This window comes from Haliotis rubra, unplaced genomic scaffold, assembly GCF_003918875.1.
Source record: "Haliotis rubra isolate DU_JTF1 unplaced genomic scaffold, ASM391887v1 Scf637, whole genome shotgun sequence".
In the NCBI taxonomy this organism is placed as follows: domain Eukaryota; kingdom Metazoa; phylum Mollusca; class Gastropoda; order Lepetellida; family Haliotidae; genus Haliotis; species Haliotis rubra.
Genome location: NW_025767343.1, coordinates 77,763 through 104,881, shown reverse-complemented (window position 1 = coordinate 104,881; position 27,119 = coordinate 77,763). Strand labels below are relative to the sequence as shown.

General features: G+C 42.8%; 1 protein-coding gene across 1 annotated transcript in view; it reads left to right on the top strand.

The window, feature by feature from the left end:
- Positions 1-27,119, top strand: part of LOC124256724 — a 310,586-nt gene that overhangs the window by 280,015 nt on the left and 3,452 nt on the right. The window contains 2 exon segments of the mRNA XM_046690688.1: positions 16,826-16,886; positions 24,285-24,452. Coding sequence (XP_046546644.1) covers positions 16,826-16,886; positions 24,285-24,452 — 229 coding nt within the window.

Below are 27,119 nucleotides of genomic sequence, written 5' to 3'. Positions count from 1 at the left end.
TATGTGCATGGAAGTTCAGCAAGAGGAATTATCAGCTGAGTTAAAACAACCAACATCGATTAAAGGATTAACCGATGGGACGCTGATTGATTAATTACCTTTATCTTGCGCAGTGAAGTTGTCAAAAGATATTATTTTTCCTTATCCTGACTCATGCTTAATTGCTTGTCTTCTTCCTCTTGCGAACATAGTGGAACACTTGTATCTCCTTATTGAAGCTCCCTTCAATAAAGCCTACGTAAAATCACTAATCACTACTCACCAAGAGTTATCCCTTCTTCCTGTTTTGGCGGGAACTGGCACCACCGTTCCCCCACATGCTTCACTCTCTCCTTTGCCCAGTGAGCAGGTTGTGAGAGCGCCTGTGTCTCCTTTCGGCACTATATCCTTTTATTACTTAGTCAGTTACCTCTATTAGTCTATTATAGAGGTTTAGCTGGTATCTTTCATCAATATGAATTGATATTTAATTGTATTTAGCACTGTTTATTCACGGTGTAGTCCGTGTTTGTTCAGTAGTTTACGTTCATGAAAATCTGTTCCAAATGTAAGTTACGTTTCTCTGCTGCTGACCCGCACCAAATATGCCCTAGCTGCACGGTACCATGTTCTTTCAGTGCACGCTGCAATTATTGCAAGCGTTTATCTACTTGTGCATTTAATAAATACTGCTGTCTGACGACCCTCTACCGTCCGGTGTTCCGCTGGAGTTTCCCTCGGAGGAGAGGCGTGGGACGAAGTCCGCCATCTCCAAGAAGAAGACCTGCTTCTCCAGACATCCCGTCGTCGCAGTCTAAGACTCGGAGGTCGTCATCCACCCAGTGCAGACTCCGCACCCCCAGGGCAGCGTCCACCACCAAGGGGAAGTCAGCGCAGACAACCAGAACTTTCTCGGCCGAGATTGTTCCCTTGACAGAACAGGGTCTGTATGATGATGAGCCAATGATCATCCCACAGGTTCCTCGTAAGAAACGACCGGTCTCAGCTACGGTGACTTCAGCGCAGATCTCTTCCCAACCCGAGGTATCAACGCCGACAACAGATGACCGTCCAGTGGGCCCCGTCGCCGTCACCACAGAAAGGGCAGCGCCAGTACCACCGCAGACCTGCAATCCGGGCGACTTTATGCAGCAGTTCTCCCAGCAGATCATGGAGATGATGGAGCAGCGTTACGGCCTGGAAAAGAAGTCACAGCCAGCCCAGGTCCCGAGCCTTCGCGAAGGCTCCAAGGCAGACATCATCTCTGAGGGGCCTGCCATCAACGTGACTTCTGCCAGCAGAACTACACTCCCGGACCAGCCTGCGCGAAGGTCGACTCAACCATCCCCTGCGGAGGACTCGGACGATCAGCATCCGCGAAGACGTTCGCGAAGGCCATCACGATCTTCACCTGCGTTCGCGAAGGAGGATTCGCTCATCCCCGGACTCTGGATTGGACAACCAGCCTTCGCTAAGGCGTTCGGGAAGGACCAGTCACCAATCCCCAGATGTGGACTCAGATGTTCAGCGTTCGCGAAGGCCTTCGCGAAGAACTTCAGCTACAGTATCCAAGACATCTTCATCCCGCAGAGGGCGGTGGTTTAGCCTAGTGGTTAAAGCATTGGCTCGTCACGCCGAAGACCCGGGTTCGATTCCCCACATGGGCACAATGTGTTAAGCCCATTTCTGGTGTCCCCCGCCGTGATATTGCTGGAATATTGCTAAAAGCGGCGTAAAACTAAACTCAGTCAGTCAGTCAGTCATCCCGCAGATCGTCGAGGGATTCACCAGGACCTTCGCGAACCCACAGTCGCTCATCTCCGTGCAGGTCTCCGCGCAGGTCACCCTACAGGCACAGGTTGCCGGGCCGTTCACCACGCAGATCCCCACGCAGGTCTCCACGAAGGTCACCACGACGTTCACCCCACAAGTCTCCGTGCAGGTCTCCACGCAGATCTCCAGCCAGGTCACCACAGTCACGTAGGACTCCACCTCGTTCACCATCGGATGAGTATCAACGTCCCTTTCTCAGCACTCCTATCACTGAGGATGATGGCGGCATCATCTTTTGGGACTCTGAAATACGTTACTGGATGGCTAATGGATTGGACTTGGCCTCACCATCTAAAGACGATAATCCGGCTCACACCTATCTTATGAGAGAGGAAGATGTCGACACGCTCACTCTGCCCCGATTGATCCCATCGCAGCGGTTCCACAGAACCTGGACGCAGCCTTCCAGTCAGCCACGAAAGCCCAGCCGCCGCACCTACCACAGTTCAACGCCAGGAAGTTCGCCTCCCATAACATGGATCCTTTCCTTAAAGCTCAGGAAATAGACGAGAACTTCAAGGTCATCAGCGATGCCAAGGCCAAGTCGTACAAGATTGAGGACAGGAAGCTGGCTCAAGTGGAAACTATGACCAGACGGATGTTCTTCGGCCTCAACAGATCTCGGGCAGTCAACGAAACGCAGAAGAAGGACTAACAGTTCATGACAGACCACCTTTCATCCATCTCCGCAGCGCTGACTCTGGCTCGTCGACAAGGTCTCCTCGCCTCCTGCAGTTGGAGTGAACAGTTTACCAAGTCACTCTACACAGCCCAGTGGTCAACTCCTTCCATCTTCGCTGGAGAAATCGACAAGGTTGCTAAGGAAGTTACCAAAGATTCAAGAGAAGTCCTAATGATCAAGTCCATAGACACTCTGGCCAGCGTCATCAGGGAGACATCCCAGCGTTACTCGGAAAGATCCAAGTTTCCTGGAATACAGAGGGCACGGGACAAGAAAGTGGGTAGCTCCAGAGGCGGGAAAGACTCTTTTCGCCGCCCTACCAGCAACTACAGAGCAAGATCCGGACGAGGCAGGGCACCCAGAGGCTCCAGGGATTATCGACGATGAAAGACGGGTTCGGAACGACTGGAGTCTTCCACCCCCAGCCCTTCCTGTACAACCTTCCCAAGTGGGTGGACGTCTACAACTACATTGGCAAAACTGGGGAATACTACAAGATCCATACGTATCTAACATCCTAAGACACGGATATCCCATTCAACTACGGGCCGCTCCACCGCTTACAGTCAACCCTCACAAGTTCGACTTCCAGACACATCAGCTAGAGAAGTTACGAGAGGCCGTCTCATATCTTCTAACCAAGCGGGCCTTAGAAATCGTGGATCCAGTCAACATCACACCAGGTTTCTACTCCCCAGTTTTCCTGGTTCCAATGAAAAATTCCAAAGAAAAGTTTCGACTCATCTACAATATGAGCACGTTCAACAGGGATTATCTACGCAGACCTCCCACGTTCCGCATGATACATCTACCTCAACTAATCCACCTCGTCCGTCCCATGGACTACATGGCCAGCATAGATCTACAGGATGCCTACCTGCATATCCCTATCCATCCCGACTCGAGAAAGTACCTCAGATTTACACTGGACGGGCTACATTACCAATGGAAGGTCCTGCCATTTGGAATATCATTGGCCCCCTGGTTGTTTACAAGAGTGACGAAACCCATAGTCACATATCTACATCATCGAGGGCTCACGCAGTGCATTCTACCTCGACGACGGGATTCAAGTAGATCAAGATCCAGAGCGTCTCAGACTACAGTTGAATTTCACCATCAATCTACTCACTCAGCTAGGATGGTTAGTGAATCTACTCAAGTCAGACCTAGAACCTACACAGGACCTGCAGTTTCTAGGCATCAGATTTCTCACAACGCAGAACCGTATCGTCGTGCCAGAGGACCGATGGTTCAAGATTCAACAGACAATCCCTCAAGCCTTACTCTCTCCGTGGCCGCTTCGACAGTGGCAGAGTCTGTTGGGTCTCCTCACGTCCGCACAAGACATGACAGCCAGAGGCAGACTACAGTTACGCCCGTTACAGGTCCTCATCAACGCTCATCTTGACGACCTAGAACCCTTCGGTCTCCCGAATTACCTCAGACCTCATCTACTATGGTGGACCCGGAGGTCGAATGTTTGCGAAGGCATCTATTTAGCAGAGCCGGAGTTCAAGACTCATCTATACGTGGACGCATCACTCCAAGGTTGGGGAGCACATCTCGTTAACAATGTGGCAGCCGGGATATGGAATCAGAAAGAGGGAGGTCTACATATCAACATGCTGGAGATGAAAGCAGTCATCAACGCCATACTCCATTGGAGCACCATTCTACAGAATGCGCATCTCATGGTACACACAGACAACTCTACAGTGGCGTTTTACATAAACAAGCAAGGCTCAACAAGATCATTGAACCTACTGGATCTCTGCTTTCAACTGTTCGACCTCATCGACGATCTGAACATCCACGTAAGAGCATGTCACATTCCAGGAGCCCAGAATGTCTTAGCAGACGCACTCTCCCGTCCAACTCAACCATCGCCGACGGAATGGATGCTCCATCCAGAGATCTTCACACAGATCATCAAGGAAATAGGAGCTCCGTTGATAGACCTCTTCGCCACACGCTTCAACAATCAGCTAACAACATTCGTCTCTCCAGTCCCAGATCCACGGCGTGGGCAGCGGGCGCTCTCACCATATCCTGGGAAGGCCTAAACGCGCGTCAGCGTTTCCACCGCCAGCGCTACTACCGAGGGTGTTACAGAAAATCAGCCAGACAAGGAACCTCCAACTGATTTTGGTCGCGCCCTACTGGCCAGCGAGAATGTGGTTCCCAATTCTCATACAAGAACTCGGACCACCAATACTGCAACTACCAGAGCGGTCGAATCTACTAGTACATCCTCACACAAAGCAGGCGCCATGGCAACCCAGGGCATTCCAACTGCGTGTGGACTGTATCAAGGCATGTTTAAACAAGAGAGGGTACTCCGCCAGGCGCGAAAGCAGTCACGCTTTGCTTTCGCCCAATTCTACACGCAACTTGTACAGCGACAAGTGGCGCAGCTTTGAGACCTACAGCTGCTAGAAATGGATTTTCAGCTAGAAAAGCAACACATCCTCAAGTGGCGGACTATCTTTGTCACCTACGGCAAAACAAAGCGACTAAAGGGTCTACACTCTCAACGCATTACCTTGCGGCATTGAGCTCAGTTATTACTATGAGGGCGGGTGCCAAGCTAACGAAAGTACCAGAGTTACTGGCCTTGTTACGCTCTCTTATAAATTGGAGGACCAAAAACAGAGATTTCAAGCTCCGGCATGGGACCTCAACATCGTTCTCAGACATCTCACAAGTGACGTCTACGAACCATTAGAGACGACATCCTTCGAATTCTTGACACAGAAAATGCTGTTCCTGCTAGCCCTAGCAACAGCAGCCAGGATGTCGGAAATTCATGCTCTAGATTACGAGAGAACGCACTTTGATGAAAATCAAAACACAGTGCATATGGGACTGCGATGGGATTTCATCGCTAAGAATCAACTGCCAGGTCAACCGGACAGACAATTCCACGTCCCCGCCTTATCCTCCATACTCGGACCACATGATACGATTGACTTATCCTTGTGCCCAGTGAGAGCATTGAAAGTTTATCTACATCGATCCAGAATAAGGAGACGCAAGTTTAAACGACTTTTCGTCCCGCTATCAACAGTGACACAGACGGAAGTCTCCCGCACTACGATATCAATCTGGATAAGAACTGTCATACTACAGGCCTACAAAGCAGCAGGACTCGATCCTTCAAGAGCCTCCAACCCACACAAAATTAGAGCGCTGGCGTCAACACTCGCTCTACATGGGAATTGCTCGCTTACCACGATCATGGAGGGCTGCTTCTGGAAATCGGACATGGTGTTTGCAAACCACTACTTGAGAGATATCGCCACCGAGGACGTCTCAGGTATTCACCATTTCGGCCCACTGGTTGTTGCACAACAGTTGACAGTTCCTCACAGAAGATGAGACGTAGTCTCGCTTTCTTATCACATGACTTATCAAGCCTACACTCAGCGGAGTTCTGCTTCAGTCTCAATGCAGGTCTCAAGACTAGCATAAGTGATAAACCCAGTTTACTCGTACAGCAAGGGTTGCTTCTCCACATGGAATCGCTAAATCCACATTGAAATGTTAACAGAAAAAGTAGGACCAAAAGTTAACAATTGTGGTCCCCCCATCAAAAGGCAGCTGAAAGAACACGATTGCTAACAGCAGCAGAGTTTGGCAGTAAATACAGTGCCATTATGAAGTTCCCATAGGGGGGTATATATTGACGTAAAATTCACTAAATAAATCTTAAAGTGCTTTTCCCACCATCTATTCCGTCGGATTCTACAAGCAATTAAGCATGAATCAGGATAAGCAAAAATATGTAATTTTCTGAATAAAATTGATATTTTATACTTATCCTGACTCATGAGGTAAGCCCTCCCAACCTCCCCACTAGACACTTTGGATTTCCCTGCAAATTCAAGTGTCGGGCTCATATTCAGGAGAGAGTGAAGCATGTGGGGGAATGGTGGCGCCAGTTCCCGCCAAAACAGGAAGAAGGGATAACTCTTGGTGAGTAGTGATTAGTGATTTTACGTAGGCTTTATTGAAGGGAGCTTCAATAAGGAGATACAAGTGTTCCACTATGTTCGCAAGAGGAAGAAGACAAGCAATTAAGCATGAGTCAGGATAAGTATAAAATATCAATTTTATTCAGAAAATTACATGTTTATGTATGTAGATTTACTAACGTGCATTGAATATTCCCACATTCTGTCGTAAAGTGCCTGTTTGAAAACAACGTCCTTCCTTCAAAGGAATAACTGCCAATACGTTGATTGCTCATTGTCAGCTAACTAAATTAACTTTTTTTAAGAATGGTGGAGATCATACAAGCAGTTGTTTGATGGTCTGTCCTGGGTGACCAATGAGACTATACACCAATGTAAAAAACATGAAACAGTCACATGACCAGTTGAGAAACTATCACTAGTGATGACATTATATCACTTTTTCGCTTATCAAACTGTTAAAAGACACATGAAATGGAACAGAATTCTTTCTCAGCTGCAGATGAATGACATATCATTCCTTTATGTGGATATTGATGGATACATTCCTCGAATAAGGTAATAGCCTGATATTATTGCTATATCTTTAGTCTGTTTTAACATTAATATTTGTGTTTTGTTTATATTCATTTGTTGTAGCCTTCAAGATAATTATTTTTTCCACCATGAAGTGTAATGAAGCAGACAACATACACTAGGTCTTAAGCAGATCGTGTGCTTTTTATTAAGTTTCAAAATGCATACAAGTATAATAATAAACCAATTAGGATTTTAAGACAAATTATAAACATGGACATTGACATTGTTATTTTACAGGCCTAAATTGTTTTACCACTGGCACATGAAGTCAAACAACAAACTTTTTATGTTTTATCATTAAAATGAAAATGGAAATATTAATGAATAAAAAAAGTTTTCATCTTTGTTGAACAATGTATACTTATACTACCAATTGCACTTGTGGGTGGCACAGCAGAGATTGCAAACCAGTCAAGAATTCTGGGATATCACGGGAGAAAACTATAACAAAAGTCCACGGAAATTGCTCTGGATCAGTGTCCCTGTAAACAGTAGCAAAGTCCTTGAAATATGCATCATCCATACAATAACACTAGAAGGAAATTCTGCTAGTAGCACACAGGTAATAGTACCTATGGTTGCTGATTTCGTATATCGTCTTGGACACAACACAAAATTCAAGCATTAAACTATTGAGGATTACAGATCAGCATTATCTTTTGTTTTTCATCATGATGGCATGTCTAAATAATTTCATCTAGTTCTCAACCTTCAGATGAGATCCTTTCAACTAGAAGACATTTTGATGTGGAATGTTGCATTGTCTGCTCTGCTACAACCTCCTTATGAACTTTGGTTTATCAAGCTGCCCCATTACAATTCTCCAAGACAACAGCTTTCTTCCTAACTGGGGTCTCAGCAGCAAGAGTGTAGCAGTTACATGCCATTAATTTCTCCTCAATCAGTCACAATCGGAATTGGAGTACTAATACCTTTAGATTTCTTCCTGAATTTGTTGCCAAGAATCAGTCAGCTGTAGCAGGGCAACTTAGTAACACAATGTACTCCATAACAATTCTGAACAAAGTTGTTGACACACTGAACAGGTTACTCTGTCCAGTACAAGCCTTGATATACTATGCTGCAGCCACCAATGGTTTGGAGAGAGAGGATTCATGCAGTCAACATGCTTATTGTCACATGGTTCGCCATGGTAGGCAGGTCATTGTTTAGGGTTGACATCACATTAACGATCAGAAGGTTATTTCATGGGTTCTACTGTAGATTCAGTATGATCATTGTCAAGCTGAATGTCGACAATGCCAAAAGTAATGTCATAGCAGAGGTGATGTCATCAACCAGAAGTTACATCATAACAAAAGTAAACTCCCTTAGAGGAAGTGCCGTCATAACAAAAGTAAACTCCCTCAGAGGAAGTGCCGCCATAACAAAAGTAAACTCCCTTAGAGGAAGTGCCGTCATAACAAAAAGTTACTCCATCAGCGACAGTGACATCATAACCAGAAGTAACCTCATCCTATTGGAAGTGACATCATACAGACATCATGTGAGGTCACTGGAGCTGGATATGACATATTTGCAAGTCAATTGGAAGTGACATCATACAGACAGCATGTGAGGTCACTGGAGCTGGATATGACATATTTGCATGTCTATTGGAAGTGACATCATACAGACAGCATGTGACTGACTGACTGAGTTTGGTTTTACGCCGCTTTTAGCAATATTCCAGCAACATCACGGCGGGGGACACCAGAAATGGGCTTCACACATTGTGCCCATGTGGGGAATCGAACCCGGGTCTTCGGCGTGACGAGCCAACGCTTTAACCATTAGGCTACCCCACCGCCCCAGACAGCATGTGAGGTCACTGGAGCTGGATATGACATATTTCCATGGAAGTTATGAAATAAGTAAGCCAACATCGTATTTGTTTCCAGAACAAAATGTATTATGCTTCTGTTTACTTTTTCGTCTCAATGTGCTATTCACTGCTTCCAGCTATTTGTGATTATTAGATGCCAGATCCTGTGTTTCTTTGCAATAGAGATAATGTATTCAAAGGGACTATCAAACAACTGTGATTAATTCTGTATTACATCAGGACTAGTCTCCCCACACCTCCCGAAACCTCAGGTATCTAGGATGTACTGTTATTGGGAAAAGAACGAATGTATATTCACACTTATTAATGTCTGTTGTAGATTTTATAATGCAAGGACAGACATGACACAGAAATCATGGCTAGGATACAATGGAGGTTGCATTCTTAGAATTACACTGTTTAAAAATATTAAATTGTATTTGTGATTCATCAGTTGATTGTTTCAGTGTGACTAACTGTATTTGTGATTCATCAGTTGATTGTTTCAGTGTGACTAACTGTATTTGTGATTCATCAGTTGATTGTTTCAGTGTGACTAACTGTATTTGTGATTCATCAGTTGATTGTTTCAGTGTGACTAACTGAAACACTGACTCCCTTCCCCAGTCGCTGATTTAACATGAAGTTCACATTTTTAGTATTCTCAGTCTTTGTTAGTTTCACATCTCCTTTTGGAATGTCAAGGAAAATTTATTTCCAATATAGAACAAGTCATTGTGCTTTAAGAATGTAGAAAGGCAACACAGAATATATTTTTCTTACACACCCATGGGTGAGAAACCCATGTGAGAAAACTGGTATCACACATATGTGTGAGATCGATTTCTAATCCCGTCATTGGCTACTCCATAGTGATAACCTAGGGTCAGGTTATGACAGACCACTGTTACTCGTGCTTCAATCGAACAGAAACCTGTTACTCGTGCCCAAAAAACACCTTTAGGCTTTACGCCTACCTGTTATTTTCACGATTGCAACATAAACAGGTATGTATACAATGAAACACAATTAGAATAACTATAACATGAATCTATTTATTTTCTAATTCCTTTTATTAACACTTTAGATTTCCAGTCATGAATTCAAAATGTCTTGAACAATCAGTGATACCTGTGTAAACAATTATGTGAAAATCGCTGTTAGAAAAAAAGACCGGGATTCCCTTCGAATATTCAAAATGTACATTGGTACTTTTACTGGAGAGATGCGTCAGGTGTCAGTGTATCGTCTTGCAAAAATACCTGACACAATAACGTCAGTGCCTGTCCATTGTGAGATTGATTTGCCTCGTTGTTTCTTTGATGCATTGATGAAGATGACATTTATCACTGATACAGTATGATGAAGACCCACTTCCAGCTCCGAGCTACTATGTGATTCCAATGTTATCAAATTCACTCATGACAATCAGAACAAAAACACACTTGTTGAAACAATGTAACAACATGGATCGTTTTGAAAGGCTCATGAGTGCGAATGGCAGCACCCATCCTTTCTATTCAATCGAACATGTACAGGAACGGTTGACCTACAAATAAGTCATTACTCAAGATATTCCTCCGACGCATGATAATGCAAAGTTTATGTCTTGATAACATACAGAATGTAATCAATTCACATTTCATACTGACAACTCCGTAAATTCCGTTACATTCCAAGTGGCAGTTTCTGGCTCAGGAAAATGAGAAGGATGTGGCGAAGAAGAGTAGTCCCCCATTGATAGTAAACGTAACCTCAGCAATGTCACATTCAAGCACACTGGGTGCACCTAATTACACACACTCAATAGTTTTGGCTCCGGTCGATGGGAGAACATTGAATGTAAACTGGTACACAAGTACAGATCCCCAATGTGCAGAGATATCCAAAACAATCTTCCGATGACGACAACCACCAAGCGATAACAATGACGTCACACGCTCAAATATTTTACTCTTGCAAGAATTAAAATCATCCACATTTGCATGGTAACATCATCACTTTAGAGGGTTTAATTAATTTTCTGTGATCTTACCTAGTTTTCATTATCACTTTTGCCACTATTCACTGATGCGAAGAGGTGGCAGAAACTTATTTGTGGAGGGTCACCATGGGCATAAGTAGTAATTATAGGCACAAACATTCCCTCTGGATTATGGCTGCCTTATTCCTGTGGATTCCACAGACACATACAGAATGGAAATGAAAATTTTAACTAAGTCATAGCTATCCCTAGTGGTATGCTTAAAAGAGTTATGCAGTTATCTCCCTTAGCTGTGACATCACAACGTAGTTGTTGAAAACCTCTCATAATTTTTCTGTATGGATAACACAGAAGACGTGTTTACAGAGTGGAAGTGTTTTAAAATTTTCTTCAAATTTTCAAAAACTACAAGACTCCTGGTCAGTAGTGTCTCATTGGTTGATGTTTCTGACAATCGCATTCTATATTTTGTGCATATTCCTTGCTTTTCATCTAATTTTCCCACCAAAACTCATAATGTCACAAGCATGTGTCAGCAATGTCAAAAATTCATGGCCAATTTGTATCCCCATTTTCTATGTGCCTTCTGCCTCACGGGTCCTCCCTACTCTTTTTATAACCGATTTTCATTGTGTCAAGAAATTTTTTTTATATGATTGGATTAAATGGACAATATACGGCATAATTTTCATCCCTTACAGGGGACATTCATTCGTCCATATATCTATTCTTTGCAAATTCGATAAAAAACAAGGCTAAAATTTAATCTGCAGAGGCAGTTTGATCAGGCTGATAGCCTGTCGGCCGTGTGCCGTAAGAACTCAAGAGACTACAGTCCAGACCAAGGTCTAGAGTCTATTTCCCTGTAGTTCGTTGTGGTGCTCTACTCGGGAAAGCCGTAGTATCACCCGCGAACTGAAGCTGATGATCAATCCCCACGGCGGGAGAAGCCAAGGTTTCAAGCGGGAGGGACTATGTCTATTAGGCAGGATTTGTCCATGGCACAAGCTGCACAAGCCCTGCCTTCAGTCCCTGGGTTTCAACCAGCAACGGTTACAACTCATAAAAAAGACCTCTCGGCCGGCCACCCTTTCCCGCACAGGCGGATTGGAGCTGCGCGAGCATAAAGGGGCTGATCCCGTGGACCGCTTGCGGACCACACGTATGGGATCATTCAAGTCAACCGTACCGGCTACGGGGGAGACACGGGCTTCACGGCTGTCTACCAGCTGCCGTCTCCCATAGCCATGGGTAGTTGGGCTGATCGATGGCATGGCATAACGGGATATGTCTCGGATCAGGTTGACACCGACTATGTCGACGAGGTCGACCGACGACAGCTTATGCCCATGGCACAAGCCACACGGGGTCCTGCCATCAGTCCCGGGAGTTCAACCGCTTGCGTTTGACCCTACTATCAGTAAGCCCGCTTGGCAGGCAATCGTTTATTTCCGCATCATGGGGTCGGAGTCGCAAAGCCCAACGGCATTGACCATGGTCGGGTGCCGCCTACGGGATCATCAGCCATAGTAACTTGTATGACGCCGGCAAGAGCCATAGTTTAGTGTCTATACCTGTAGGCAGCTGAGATACTCTTTACTCTATACATGGGTAGTCGAGTATCAACCACAATGGCTTGAGTGAGCTAGTAATGCTTTCTGCTTCACTCGGCAATATTCCATCTTTATGGCGGCGGCCTGTAATTAATCGAGTCTGGACCAGACAATCAAGTGTTTAACAACATGAGCATCGATCTACACAATTGGGATACAATGACTTATTGTGCTAACCAAGTCAGCGAGCCTGACCACCTGTTTCTATTAGTCGCCCTTTATGTCAAGCAGAAGGACCTCCCAAGACATCTCTTCCCAAAAAATCACTTGTGAAACGGCATTTGAATTTCTCACTTCTCAACTCTCAGTAGACATCTACCTTCAGGGGGATAGATATAAGGGAGTGTTTGTCATGACGCAGATAACCTGCATATTTGACACACAATTATCTCAAATAGGCAGTGGATTTAAAAGCTTGCGTCATTGTTGACGAACTGCTACTGGGCCCTTAGTTCAGATATCTAACTTGGTTTCTTTGCGATGACTGTTTTGTTTTTGTTGTTTTTTGACTGCTCGGTACTGCTTAAATACCTGACATGTCTTATTTTATTTTGTTTGTCGTTATTAAACAATCAACATTTGATGTCTTGAAAGTTCCAAACTGACGTTGGCTCACAAAACCGTCATATACCGTTAGGTTGGAAACAAGACTGATATCCAGTCACTGAATACTGGCAAGTGAGTTTATTCAAATTGCTTCTATATAACCCAGCAGGGTAAATGGGTACCTGGTGGGATAAATCATGTAGCTATTCAACTTTCTAGTGCCTTTTGGCAGCATGGGTTATCAGGGGTAATAAAAAGTAACATGTCAACACCTTGAGCATGTGCCTTGTACATGGAAAAGGCGTGTTATAGGGCACATTTATTGTTCTAACAAGTGCCTATTATCCCTCTGCATTCTGACGGATCTTGGAAGGTGTATTCTGTCGTTTGTTTACTTCTTAATCATCCTCATCTCCCTAAACACGCTAATGGCATCTTCTGTTTGGTCTGCCTACTTCTGCCATGCTTTGCGACCATGTGTTAAGCTGGGCCCCGTCTCGCTTATCGCAATATACGCAATGTGGCGCAAGTTCGTGAGCGCACAGGGAGCCGGGAACCAGCTTGGGAACCAGCCTAGACCTTGTGTAAGCTACAATATAAAAAAATTATTTAATTGGCTGATACATAGTATTTACTGCAGACTGAATGAAGCTGATTGGCCGAGAGCTAAAACACTGCAAATGGGCGCCGTAAACATCGTTTTAGGTTGTAGAGTGTTACGGGCGGACATGAGTTTAATCATGGGTTTAATCAACGGCGCATTGATTAGTGATATTTTTTCTATGAAGGTACATTTCTTTAGAAATATGACGCGCCATTGGAGATGTGCTGTAAGAATTTTATGCACCATGTGGGAAATTATTCGGTGATTTCGTGTCTGCGTTCGCTGCACAACGTGGCTGGACAATTCAGTCCCAATATCGCAAATACGAAGGCTTAGCATCCTCGGCTAGGGGTTGAATAGACAAGCCCATGTCAACCCTGATAGGATGGGGTTGTTTTTTCCCTGCCAGTGCTTCAAATTGATAGGGATTTCTCAAACCTGTACTCAAAATTATCCCAAACTTTCGTTCACAAATCACGTTACTCCTAGTCCTAGGGAGCTTTAGGTTTTAGACCATTCATACTAGATCGATATCCATACGGTGGTTGCCATGTCTTGGGAATCTGGTAGTTTCCTCACCCAGGTTTTGAGGATTATACGGCAATTAATCAAGATACCATGGTGGCCATGTCAGCCCACGAGGGATGCTTGCCCACCCCTCTTTGGACGTCGTTTTTCAGGCAGTTTTCCGATGCCAATCACACTCAAGTGATTGTGTTAGACCATTCGGCAGCTATAGAACCATCTCACCTCTTGACTGGAGATAAGAATCTTCCAGGACAATCCAATGAGGAAATTGTTTCAACAATCTCTGGATATTTTTCATTGTTATGATATCAATCCTCCATTTTTTTATGTTGAGGGGAATTCAGATTCAGGGCTATCTCAACGATTTCTTAGCAGATTTCTCCTTTATCTTAGTGACGTTAAGACAGTGAAACACGGTACTATGGTGGGCTACAGATCAGCAATCGCTTCTGTTTGAGATATACAAGGACTAGCAGTGGTTCTAACAGCTTGCTCTACAAGCCGATTAGATCATTTTTCTCAGCTCCTAATCCTACAATCTTCCCAAAATTGGCTTCATGTCTGATTCTGTAGTCTCTCCAGAAGTCTTCCAAACCTTTGCAGGAAATTTCAGTGACATTTCTTCTCCTTAAAAGGTGGGTTTTCTACTTGTCATTGCCACAGCTTCCAGTTCCAGAATATCAGAATTTTTTTCCATAGACTTTAGTCAATCACCTTTACAGGAGGATATAGCTTTACCAGTTTTTTCTTGCCAAGAATCAGGCTTCTGCTAGCAGTCTCTCGGCCACAGAGTATACCAGATACAAGTATTCCCTACCTCTGCCTCTAGATCAGGCAGAACTAGACTCCTATGACCTGTTCGAGTTCTGAAATGGTATATCCAGCATACTCTCAACATCAGACGTAGTTGCCGCTGTCTTTTTATCTCTGGCAAGACAATTGTTGATTTGGAGATCTTGATTAAATATTATATCGTCTTGGCTTAGGAAGACAATCACTTTTGTTTACGAGGACTGTGACCCAGGACTGTGACCCAACTTAGTGAACAATAGTTTTCCCTGCATGAGACCAGGGCCTGGCTGCCATTACTGGCAGCTTGGGGGTCCATTTCCATAGATCAGATTGTTGCTGGATGCTGGTGGAACATATCTAATCCCTACACCAATTTGCTTTTGCGAAACGTCACTCCATCCTTCAAGAGCCTACAGACAATGGAACCTCTAGTGACAGCGCCTCTCCTCTACCTGTTTCTCCTCTGTGTGTGTGTGTGTGTGTGTGTGTGTGTGTGTGTGTGTGTGTGGTGTGTGGGTGTGTGGTGTGTGGGTGGGTGGGTGGCGTGGCGTGCGTTGCGTGGCGCGGCGCAGATATATCCAAACTCAGCAATGGTTCACTATTTTGGACTGTGAGGGAGGAAACAGGTTAACAGTAAATGGAAGGATGAGGATCTTTGAAGAACCCTATCTTCTAATATTTATCACCAGTAATTGGAATTATTATATCCGCTGCAGTTTATTACTCCAGTTAAATAATCTACGAGAAGACTTGAAATCACTTACCGGAAGTGACGTCATGAACCGGAGGTGACGTCATGAACCGGAAGTGACGCCATGAACCGGAAGTGACGTCATCAAACAGGAAGTGATGTCATCAAACAGGAAGTGACGTCATCAAACAGGAAGTGACGTCACAGAAAACGGTTAAAATGAGAATCAGTCAAATAGACTACTACAGAACCGGATATGACGTCTTGGACCGAAAGTGACGTCACAGGCTTCTCCAAACACCAAATATTTCTCCCCCACGAGTATGATCCTTCCCTTTAGGTAATTGAATACTGGAACATCCAGGGAATGATCTAGATAATTCATATAATTACATTTCATCACCTAAGTCATAGTTACCCTAATTGTTATGTCATAGACTATAACGGGATAATTAGTGGTATTGCTGTATTTATCATCTGCATAAACCCTCCTTCCTTATGTGTCATTCTGGCAACCATAATCCAGAGGGAATGTTTACAACATAATTGGGAACAATAACATGTATTGTTAGTAATCATTAGTAAACTTACCTCTGGATTATGGGATCTAGTGCCCACCCTACCTCCCCACGAGGATTCTTCAGAAAAATCATGAGAGGTTTTCAACAACTACGTTGTGACATCACAGCTAAGGGAGATAACTGCATAACTCTTTTAAGCATACCACTAGAGATAGCTATGACTTAGTAAAAAATTTCCATTCTGTATGTGTCTGTGGAATCCACAGGAATAAGGCAACCATAATCCAGAGGTAAGTTTACTAATAATTACTAACAATACATGTAATTGTTCCTGATTAGGAAGCCAAGTGACGTCACTCATTCATAAACATTGTGTTGTGAATATTACGCGCAGCTACGATGAGAAAATGTGAAATTTGAATCTATTCGACCATTAAATGGTGCGATTTTATGGTGTATAAGAAACAGATTACTGTACTCTTGTCTGTCAGATACCATTTATCTTACAAATCGTTGTAAGATAAATGGTATCTGACAGACACTCGTTTAGTAATCTGTATGGAACAATTTCCATAAGGGTTTTCTTCTACTGTGGGTCCTGGTTATGATAGTGGCAACATTCACTAAGCTTGACTTCCTCCACATATGTGCATGAACAATACATGTTTCAGAAGAAGGGAAGTCTGAGAAGGAAAGACTCCAAGGACCAGGAGGAGGAAGAGTCTGAAGAGAGTGAGTCCATTTATACATCTTCAATAGTGTGGTGCAGTGTGCTGTTGGGTGAAACTGTCTCATAGGGTGAAGCAGTAATTTTTAGTGAGAATTAGTATGTTGTAGGATGAAGCGGTATGTTGTAGGATGAAGCAGTATGCTGTAGGGTGAAGCAGTGTTGTATAGTAAAAGTGTGTGTTGTGGGCTGTGGCTGTGTGTTGTTGGGTGATGCAGCATGTTGTAGGGTGATGCAGCATGTTGTTTGGTAAAGCAGAATGTTGTAGGTGATGCAGCATGTTGTAGGGTGGTGCAGCATGTTGCTGGGTGATGCAGCATGTTGTTGGGTGATGCAGCATGTTGTTTGGTAAAGCAGAATGTTGTGGGTGATGCAGCATGTTGTTGGATGATGCAGCATGTTGTTGGGTGATGCAGGATGTTGTTGGGTGATGCAGCATGTTGTAGGTGATGCAGCATGTTGTAGGGTGATGCAGCATGTTGTAGGGTGATGCAGCATGTTGTAGGGTGATGCAGCATGTTGTTGGGTGATGTTGTTGGGTGATGCAGCATGTTGTAGTTGTTGGGTGATGCAGCATGTTGTAGGTGATGCAGCATGTTGTAGGTGATGCAGCATGTTGTTGGGTGATGATGCAGCATGTTGTTGGGTGATGCAGCATGTTGTTGGGTGATGCAGCATGTTGTAGGGTGATGCAGCATGTTGTAGGGTGATGCAGCATGTTGTAGGGTGATGCAGCATGTTGTAGGGTGATGCAGCATGTTGTAGGGTGATGCAGCATGTTGTAGGGTGATGCAGCATGTTGTAGGGTGATGCAGCATGTTGTAGGGTGATGCAGCATGTTGTAGGGTGATGCAGCATGTTGTTGGGTGATGCAGCATGTTGTTTGGTAAAGCAGAATGTTGTAGGTGATGCAGCATGTTGTAGGGTGATGCAACATGTTGCAGGATGAATCAGCATGTTGTAGGGTGATGCAGCATCTTGTAAGGTGATGCAGCATGTTGTAGGGTGATGCAGCATGTTGTTGGGTGATGCAGCATGTTGCTGGGTGATGCAGCATGTTGTAGGGTGATGCAGCATGTTGCTGGGTGATGCAGCATGTTGTAGGATGAATCAATATGTTGCTGGGTGATGCAGCATGTTGTAGGGTGATGCAGCATGTTGTAGGATGTAGGATGAAGCAGCATGTTGCTGGGTGATGCAGCATGTTGTAGGATGTAGGATGATGCAGAATGTTGTTGGGTGATGCAGCATGTTGTAGGATGAATCAATATGTTGTAGGATGAATCAATATGTTGCTGGGTGATGCAGCATGTTGTAGGATGTAGGATGAAGCAGCATGATGTAGGGTGATGCAGCATGTTGTAGGGTGATGCAGCATGTTGTAGGGTGATGCAGCATGTTGTAGGGTGATGCAGCATGTTGTAGGGTGATGCATGTTGTAGGATGAATCAATATGTTGCTGGGTGATGCAGCATGTTGGATGTAGGATGAAGCAGCATGTTGTAGGGTGATGCAGCATGTTGCAGGATGATGCAGCATGTTGTAGGGTGATGCAGCATGTTGCAGGATGAATCAGCATGTTGTAGGGTGATGCAGCATGTTGTAGGGTGATGCAGCATGTTGCAGGATGATGCAGCATGTTGTAGGGTGATGCAGCATGTTGCAGGATGAATCAGCATGTTGTAGGGTGATGCAGCATGTTGTAGGATGATGCAGCGTGTTGCAGGATGATGCAGGGTGATGCAGCATGTTGTAGGGTGATGCAGCATGTTGTAGGGTGATGCAGCATGTTGTAGGATGAAGCAGAATTTTGTGGGGTGCTGCAATGTGTTTTAGGTTGGCATTTGTGCTTTTAGACCTTGACGAATGTGGATTATAGCAAGTTTGGCGCACTTTGTGTGATAGCTTGCTTATCTGATTAAGGCCAGAATTCCAAACTTATCTTATAGAAACTGATCTGTTATTTATCTCAAGTTACTTTGCCCCTATGGTATAAGATTCTTTGTTCAGAGTTCTACTGGTAATGTATCCCGGAACACCAAGAGGTTATGATGCTATTCTCCTGCTCATGACACTGACCTAGTTCTGGTAGTCCACATTATCTCTCCTTCCACCCAGTATTTTCCACAATGCCAAAGTCCTAAATGTAGCAAGTCTAGATTTCCTCAGGTTCTGAATCTCCCATGTCACTGGGGCACTGTTTCAATTTTAAAGGAATTCTCTATTTGTATAAATTCAGAGTGTTAGTCTATAGCTCTGTAGTGCAACGTCCATCACATTTCATTGTGCAAGCTTATATGTCTCTTACGTTCAGATAGGACCCGCAAGGATGTCAATATTTTTTGTGCAAGCAGAAAACATATGCTCTGCAAATTATAGTATTTATTTTGAAAAATTAGATGAATGATAAGGGAGCTGTAGCACTGCATCAGCTAGAAATTGCCTACTTTGTTGTGGGCTATTTACGGATTCAGAATTAAATGGATAAGTGGCAAAATGACAGTGTTGTGAAGCATATACTAGTGCAGGAGTGCATTTTCTCCAGCAATCTGACTGAAGTTGTGACTGCTGATGATCAACTGCTGATGGTTATGGCCTAGATAGACTGGCAAAGCGCCAGGCAGTGGGAACATATCCCACATATCAGTACTTCGGTACCGTGGAGTGTGCTGAGAACACCACTAACTCCATGCAGCTATTTTCACAACACACTGTTGTAGGCTGTAGTCATTACTCCAATCTCTTTGAAGACGTGCACAGGCTGTTTTGGTCTCTGCTAGGAACAGCAAACCAACATACAGTAGTCAGGGAAAGTGGAGTAATTATAGATATTTAACCACTTATGTGCTAACTAGTCACAAGCGAAGATGCCAAAACACTTCTTCATCTGCATCAGGATCATGTTGGATAAATATAGCTAGTTCCCTGTGTTTATTCAAATATATTTCAAAACATACCAGACCAGCAAGAGCAATTTGTATACATTCTCAAATATACAATTTGTTGTAAAAAATGGTATGTTATGGGGTATGAGTGAAGTAATTTATCACCTAAAAGTACTCATACATCCTGCACATTATCAAGTTCAATATTGAAAATGAGACTGCATTGGTTTAAATTGCTAACAACTGAATACAAGATTCAATGGTGGTGATTTGCCCATGTATGGTTCTTTCAGTGTGGGACCTGGCAAATGCAGTATAGAATTTTTTATGTGATGAGAATCAAACTGAAAATAATCAAACCAACAAAAACCACCATTTAGAACCATCTGCAGCATCCCAAAATAGGCTGATTGTAGGTGAAGTGAGGCTGGGAGACAATGCTCCACTGAAGCAAACCACGGAGGCAGTATGATCTCCTGTGAGCTGGCATGTGAATGTAGGAAATTTGTTAATAATGGCAGCAACACCAATCAAGGAGCACCAACGATTCATGGCACAATATTGCACCAGTGCACGTTAATGAGGACAACACCACTTTTAACGACTGGCCACTTGGTCTAAGGGAGGATACTCTTGCATGCTACATGTACCATACAGTGTAGATGCCATTGTCACACAAGGTTGTATAAACACAGTGCATCAATACATGGTTACAAGACTACATGTATTTTTGTGATTTCATGTATTATTCACCAGTACAATGCTAGATCAAAGGCTACTGCAAAATAAATTTACTTCCACAAAACCACATGGAATACGAGTCATTCAGCTAGTTATGAAATGCTTGTATATTGTGCAGTGCATTGCTGTTCTTTTTGGGGTAGAAAAGTATGATTGTTAAGTTCTAAGCCCTTAAAAAATTGCATACAAGTTTATTCTGTTATGTGGACACTACATAGTGCTATATTCATCACCTTTCAAAAAAAGGTTTAATTTCCAATACACCTGTGGAATTCTTTTTGTAGAGAGAGTATGGTCAAAGGTCAAGGTCACAAAACTGTATATCGAGAGTCATGGGGACGTGGTTTGTAGAGGGAGTGATGGTAACATGGTTTGTAGAGAGTGATGGTAACATGGTTTGTAGAGAGAGTGATGGTAACATGGTTTGTAGAGAGAGTGATGGTAACATGGTTTGTAGAGAGTGATGGTATGGTTTGTAGAGAGTGATGGTAACATGGTTGGTTTGTAGAGAGTGATGGTAACATGGTTTGTAGAGAGTGATGGTAACATGGTTTGTAGAGAGTGATGAGGTAACATGGTTTGTAGAGAGTGATGGTAACATGGTTTGTAGAGAGTGATGATGGTAACATGGTTTGTAGAGAGTCATGGTAAATAGTAACATGGTTTGTAGAGAGTGATGGTAACATGGTTTGTAGATGGTAGTCATAACATGGTTTGTAGAGAGAGTGATGGTAACATGGTTTGTAGAGAGTGATGGTAACATGGTTTGTAGAGAGTGATGGTAACATGGTTTGTAGAGAGTGATGGTAACATGGTTTGTAGAGAGTGATGGTAACATGGTTTGTAGAGAGTGATGGTAACATGGTTTGTAGAAAGTGATGGTAACATGGTTTGTAGAGAGTGATGGTAACATGGTTTGTAGAAATTGATGGTAACATGGTAACAATGTTTGTAGAGAGAGTGATGGTAACATGGTTTGTAGAGAGTCATGGGAACATGGTTTGTAGAGAGAGTGATGGTAACATGGTTTGTAGAGAGTCATGGGGAACATGGTTTGTAGAGAGTGATGGTAACATGGTTTGTAGAGAGTGATGGTAACATGGTTTGTAGAGAGTGATGGTAACATGGTTTGTAGAGAGTGATGGTAACATGGTTTGTAGAGAGTGATGGTAACATGGTTTGTAGAGAGTGATGGTAACATGGTTTGTAGAGAGTGATGGTAACATGGTTTGTAGAGAGTGGTAACATGGTTTGTAGAGAGTGATGGTAACATGGTTTGTAGAGAGAGTGATGGTAACATGGTTTGTAGAGAGTGATGGTAACATGGTTTGTAGAGAGTGATGGTAACATGGTTTGTAGAGAGTGATGGTAACATGGTTTGTAGAGAGTGATGGTAACATGTGATTGTAGAGAGTGATGGGAACATGGTTTGTAGAGAGTGATGGTAACATGGTTTGTAGAGAGTGATGGTAACATGGTTTTGTAGAGAGTGATGGGTAACATGGTTTGTAGAGAGTGATGGTAACAATGGTTTGTAGAGAGTGATGGTAACATGGTTTGTAGAGAGAGTGATGGGAACATGGTTTGTAGAGAGTGATTGATGGTAGATGGTTTGTAGAGTGTGATGGTAACATGGTTTTAGTAGAGAGTGATGGTAACATGGTTTGTAGAGAGAGAGAGAGTGATGGTAACATGGTTTGTAGAGAGATGGTAATGGTAACATGGGGAGATGTAGAGAGAGTGATGGTAACATGGTTTGTGTAGAGTGATGGTAGTAACATGGTTTGTAGAGAGTGATGGTAACATGGTTTGTAGAGAGAGAGTGATGGTAACATGGTTTTTGTAGAGAGTGATGGTAACATGGTTTGTAGAGAGGAGTGATGGTATGGTTTGTAGATGGTTTGGTAGAGAGTGATGGTAACATGGTTTGTAGAGAGTGATGGTAACATGGTTTGTAGAGAGTGATGGTAACATGGTTTGTAGAGAGTGATGGTAACATGGTTTGTAGAGAGTGATGGTAACATGGTTTGTAGAGAGATGTGATGGTAACATGGTTTGTAGAGAGTGATGGTAACATGGTTTGTAGAGAGAGTGATGGTAACATGGTTTGTAGAGAGTGATGGTAACATGGTTTGTAGAGAGTGATGGTAACATGGTTTGTAGAGAGTGATGGTAACATGGTTTTGTAGAGAGTGATGGTAACATGGTTTGTAGAGAGAGTGATGGTAACATGGTTTGTAGAGAGTCATGGGGAACATGGTTTGTAGAGAGAGTGATGGTAACATGGTTTGTAGAGAGTGATGGTAACATGGTTTGTAGAGAGTGATGGTAACATGGTTTGTAGAGAGAGATGTAACATGGTTTGTAGAGGAACAACATGGTTTGTAGAGAGAGTGATGGTAACATGGTTTGTAGAGAGAGTGATGGTAACATGGTTTGTAGAGAGTGATGGTAACATGGTTTGTAGAGAGAGTGATGGTAACATGGTTTGTAGAGAGTGATGGTAACATGGTTTGTAGAGAGAGTGATGGTAACATGGTTTGTAGAGAGTGATGGTAACATGGTTTGTAGAGAGTGATGGTAACATGGTTTGTAGAGAGTGATGGTAACATGGTTTGTAGAGAGTGATGGTAACATGGTTTGTAGAGAGTGATGGTAACATGGTTTGTAGAGAGAGTGATGGTAACATGGTTTGTAGAGAGTGATGGTAACATGGTTTGTAGAGGAGTGATGGTAACATGGTTTTGTAGTAGAGGTTTTGTGATGGTAACATGGTTTGTAGAGAGTGATGGTAACATGGTTTGTAGAGAGTGATGGTAACATGGTTTGTAGAGAGTGATGGTAACATGGTTTGTAGAGAGTGATGGTAACATGGTTTTGTAGAGAGTGATGGTAACATGGTTTGTAGAGAGTGATGGTAACATGGTTTGTAGAGAGTGATGGTAACATGGTTTGTAGAGAGTGATGGTAACATGGTTTGTAGAGAGTCATGGGTAACATGGTTTGTAGAGATAGTGATGGTAACATGGTTTGTAGAGATCGATGGTAACATGGTTTGTAGAGAGTGATGGTAACATGGTTTGTAGAGAGAGTGATGGGTAACATGGTTTGTAGAGAGTGATGGTAACATGGTTTGTAGAGAGTGATGGTAACATGGTTTGTAGAGAGTGATGGTAACATGGTTTGTAGAGAGTGATGGTAACATGGTTTGTAGAGAGAGTGATGGTAACATGGTTTGTAGAGAGAGTGATGGTAACATGGTTTGTAGAGAGTGATGGTACCATGGTTTGTAGAGAGAGTGATGGTACCATGGTGAGAACTGTATGTGTGTGCTTGGTTTCATAGAGTAATCTGTGTATCTATAATGTTGTAAATTCTATAACAGTTGCGACGTTGTGCATGTCTTCTGTAATACGGATATACAGATGCTTAAGAGACATTCGCTTTTCTTTGGCTTGTCATTTTTCTTATTGTAAAACATCTCATTAACTAATAAAAGAGATCTTCATCTTAAACACAAGCCATCATCAAAGTATATACATACTATGTCTGTTTTATGCAACAAACCTTATTATAATGTGAAAACATAATAAAACATCATAAAACATGTAATGCAATGATAAAGATTAGTTGACATTCCATACAAAAAGTGCAATTTCAGAATAGCTTAAAGAAGCCTTTTCAGACACAAATCTGAGAAGTGTTCAATACTGTGTGATGAAACTTTGCACACTGAGGGGCATATGTAATGTATGTTGATGACTCTTGTATTGTTAGGGGACGAGATTGATCCTGTGTACAGTTTGTTGAAATGTGCTGCCGATCTACCCAAGGCTTCCAAAGTGTGTGGTATTCATTCACAATGTAGCGGTCACCACAGCAAGCATGGTGGACATGGGGACAGCAGTGCCAGCACCTCCAAGACCTCCAGTCCGTCTTCTTCAGGTGAGCGTCAAAAGTGCCTGTCTATAATCAGTATGCACATTCGTACTGGTCTTGAAATTCAAACCTTCTATAAACATTTCCAGTTCTGACTATGTTTATAAAATATGCTTAAGCCATATACAATGTGAATATGAAAGCCAATCTGTTTTAATCACTGATTATGTCAGCTTGGGGGATGCTCTTATCATTATCCAGTCAGATCACAGTCCTTTTCTTTCACAGGTGAAAAATGAGAAAATGAGTTGAGACGATACATGAACTTGCTGGCAGTTGACACAACTGTCAGCATGGGAGTTTGTCACCTGCATGTGCAAATAGCTACCGCCCGACTGATGCAGAGCAGGAACACTGTGCATGGCCATGTCATGTGCAGGCAAAGTACTCTCTTCCATCTGTATGCACAATGCTGCACAAACACGTTACTAGAAGATAATCAATGGTTCACTTGGCACTTACATTTCAAAAGTGAAAAACTAGTATAATGTAACATATCCAGAAGAATATAATTACTTACCATGGTCAGAAGAGTTACATATCACCAAAACAGCTTCATTTGTTAACAGCAAGATGTCTGTTTTGTCCCATATAACTAACATATTTCCTCTAAATCCCATGACATGTGAACATCGCAGATAAGCTGAACAGTTTGTGGCCTAGAATTCATGGACAGGGTTCATGGACTTCAGTGCTAACTATTTTGAAATCATCACCAAACCAGCACTTTGAACACACTTTGCATTCATCTGTGTCTGCTGTGTCTGCTTCAAAGTGAATTAAATTATACAAAGATATGATAGATCCAGACATAGAGGGAAGATAAGTGAATCGCTTTCAGTCATACACAGTCCCTTACACTGTGTCAGATAAGACCCACACATTAGGTAATACACAGGGCTTCATAGTGCTACTCCCCCACGTCACCAACATTGGAATCTTACCATGACCAGACATTACCTCATTCCGATTGATCAATCAGAAGTTTGAACCTCTGATTGAAGTAGCTGTTTTAGTTGCTGCATCACAGTTGCAGCTAAATTTCATTGTGCTTCCTTTTCATTAATGCTCAATAGACAGTTTTAGAAAATCCTATTACACAAATCTAGTTTTTAAATGATACAGTTTATATTTGTACCATGTACAAAGACTGAGGTATTATAGTTGGGGCATTTTGCCTTTTTGTATTTGTATTGTTTGTTTCAGCTGTACCCTCCCTTACTGGTCGCAGCTGTTTCAGTCAATCTCAGTGTTCATGCCCCAGTCACAGCATCGGCACCTTCTCCCCATCTTCACCTCTCCTCCCTTGCCATGCTGGCTGCCGGCCAGTAGTAGTAGTTGTAGAAGTAGCAGTTGTAAGGTCAGGTGCTGGTCCATCCTCAACAAACTGAGACACTGTGGTGTTCACACCAAAACTTCCATACACCATGATCTACCTCCTGGGATGAAATACTGGGATATACTATTTTAGACATACCTCAGCTCAGCAACGTGCCTCTGAAAACAGTAATGCTAATCAAATTGTGCACCAGTCTCTTTTGGCAAACATTAACACCTGAAGACAGCTATGTGTCCAGATAATGTGTGGACTTAAACAATAAGAACTATCAACAACAGTACAGTTTAAATAGGAACTTGGTAAGTCTTGTAGTTATTGAGAGATAAGGCAGTAAATGGAATACATGATCGTAACATATGATTTAGTAGTGTTTTAATACTGTTTGTTGATAATGGAATGTAAAAACATGAAATTAGGAAACGATGTTAGCACATATTTGTTTTGGACAGTAGTTGGTAAATAGTTTGCCAGTTTCAGTACGTCACTAGTTTGCTAGAGTGCAGTCACTGTTACATAATCACTCCCACTCAAACACCAACCCCTGTTATATACATTATCATTTATTGTGCCAAGCTTATCTTGAAAATAACAGTGGCAATGATATTTAAGTAGGGAGTCTTTTGGAATAACAGGATGTATGTTTTATGTCAATCTAATATTGACAAAACTGATTTTTGAAAGCGTTCCCTTCTTATATTGTTGAGATTGAGGACTATTTCTCCATCAGAACACTATTCATACACTGTTTTATATATTTTATTGATAAATACAATTTTGATAAACCTGTAGGCATTCGTAGTATCCTCTCCATCACTCTTCAACTGGAGTCTTGAGCAAATACATATTCCTGGTCATTAGACTGAAATGATTTTGAATTAATATTTGACTATTAGTTTTATGATTTTCCTGAAGAATGTAAATCTGGGTCAAAAATGACAATCCAGCAGGCCAGTCAGCATATCTGTCCCACAACTCACAGAGGAATCACAGGGGTAATGACATAATTTTCAAACAGATTTCTGCAATATCCGTATCATGCAAGACGATAACAATACACAGACATGATGCAAGTAGGAGTTTAGGCTGTTGTCAGTAATATACTATCAGCTAATCCATGTGATGGAATCAAACATTGACTGAAAGCCCTGGGGTTGAAAGTGTCAGAAACCAGCCACACAGCATCAGTCTGATCACACACAAGCAGTTTATTGTGGTCTTCTGAGGTGTTATTCAATCCAAGAGCTCTCTACGCCCACATACATGACTGCATCTGCTGGAATCATTTACAGTTATGCTGTACACACTATGCTGAGGAGTCTCTGGTTTACCAAAGT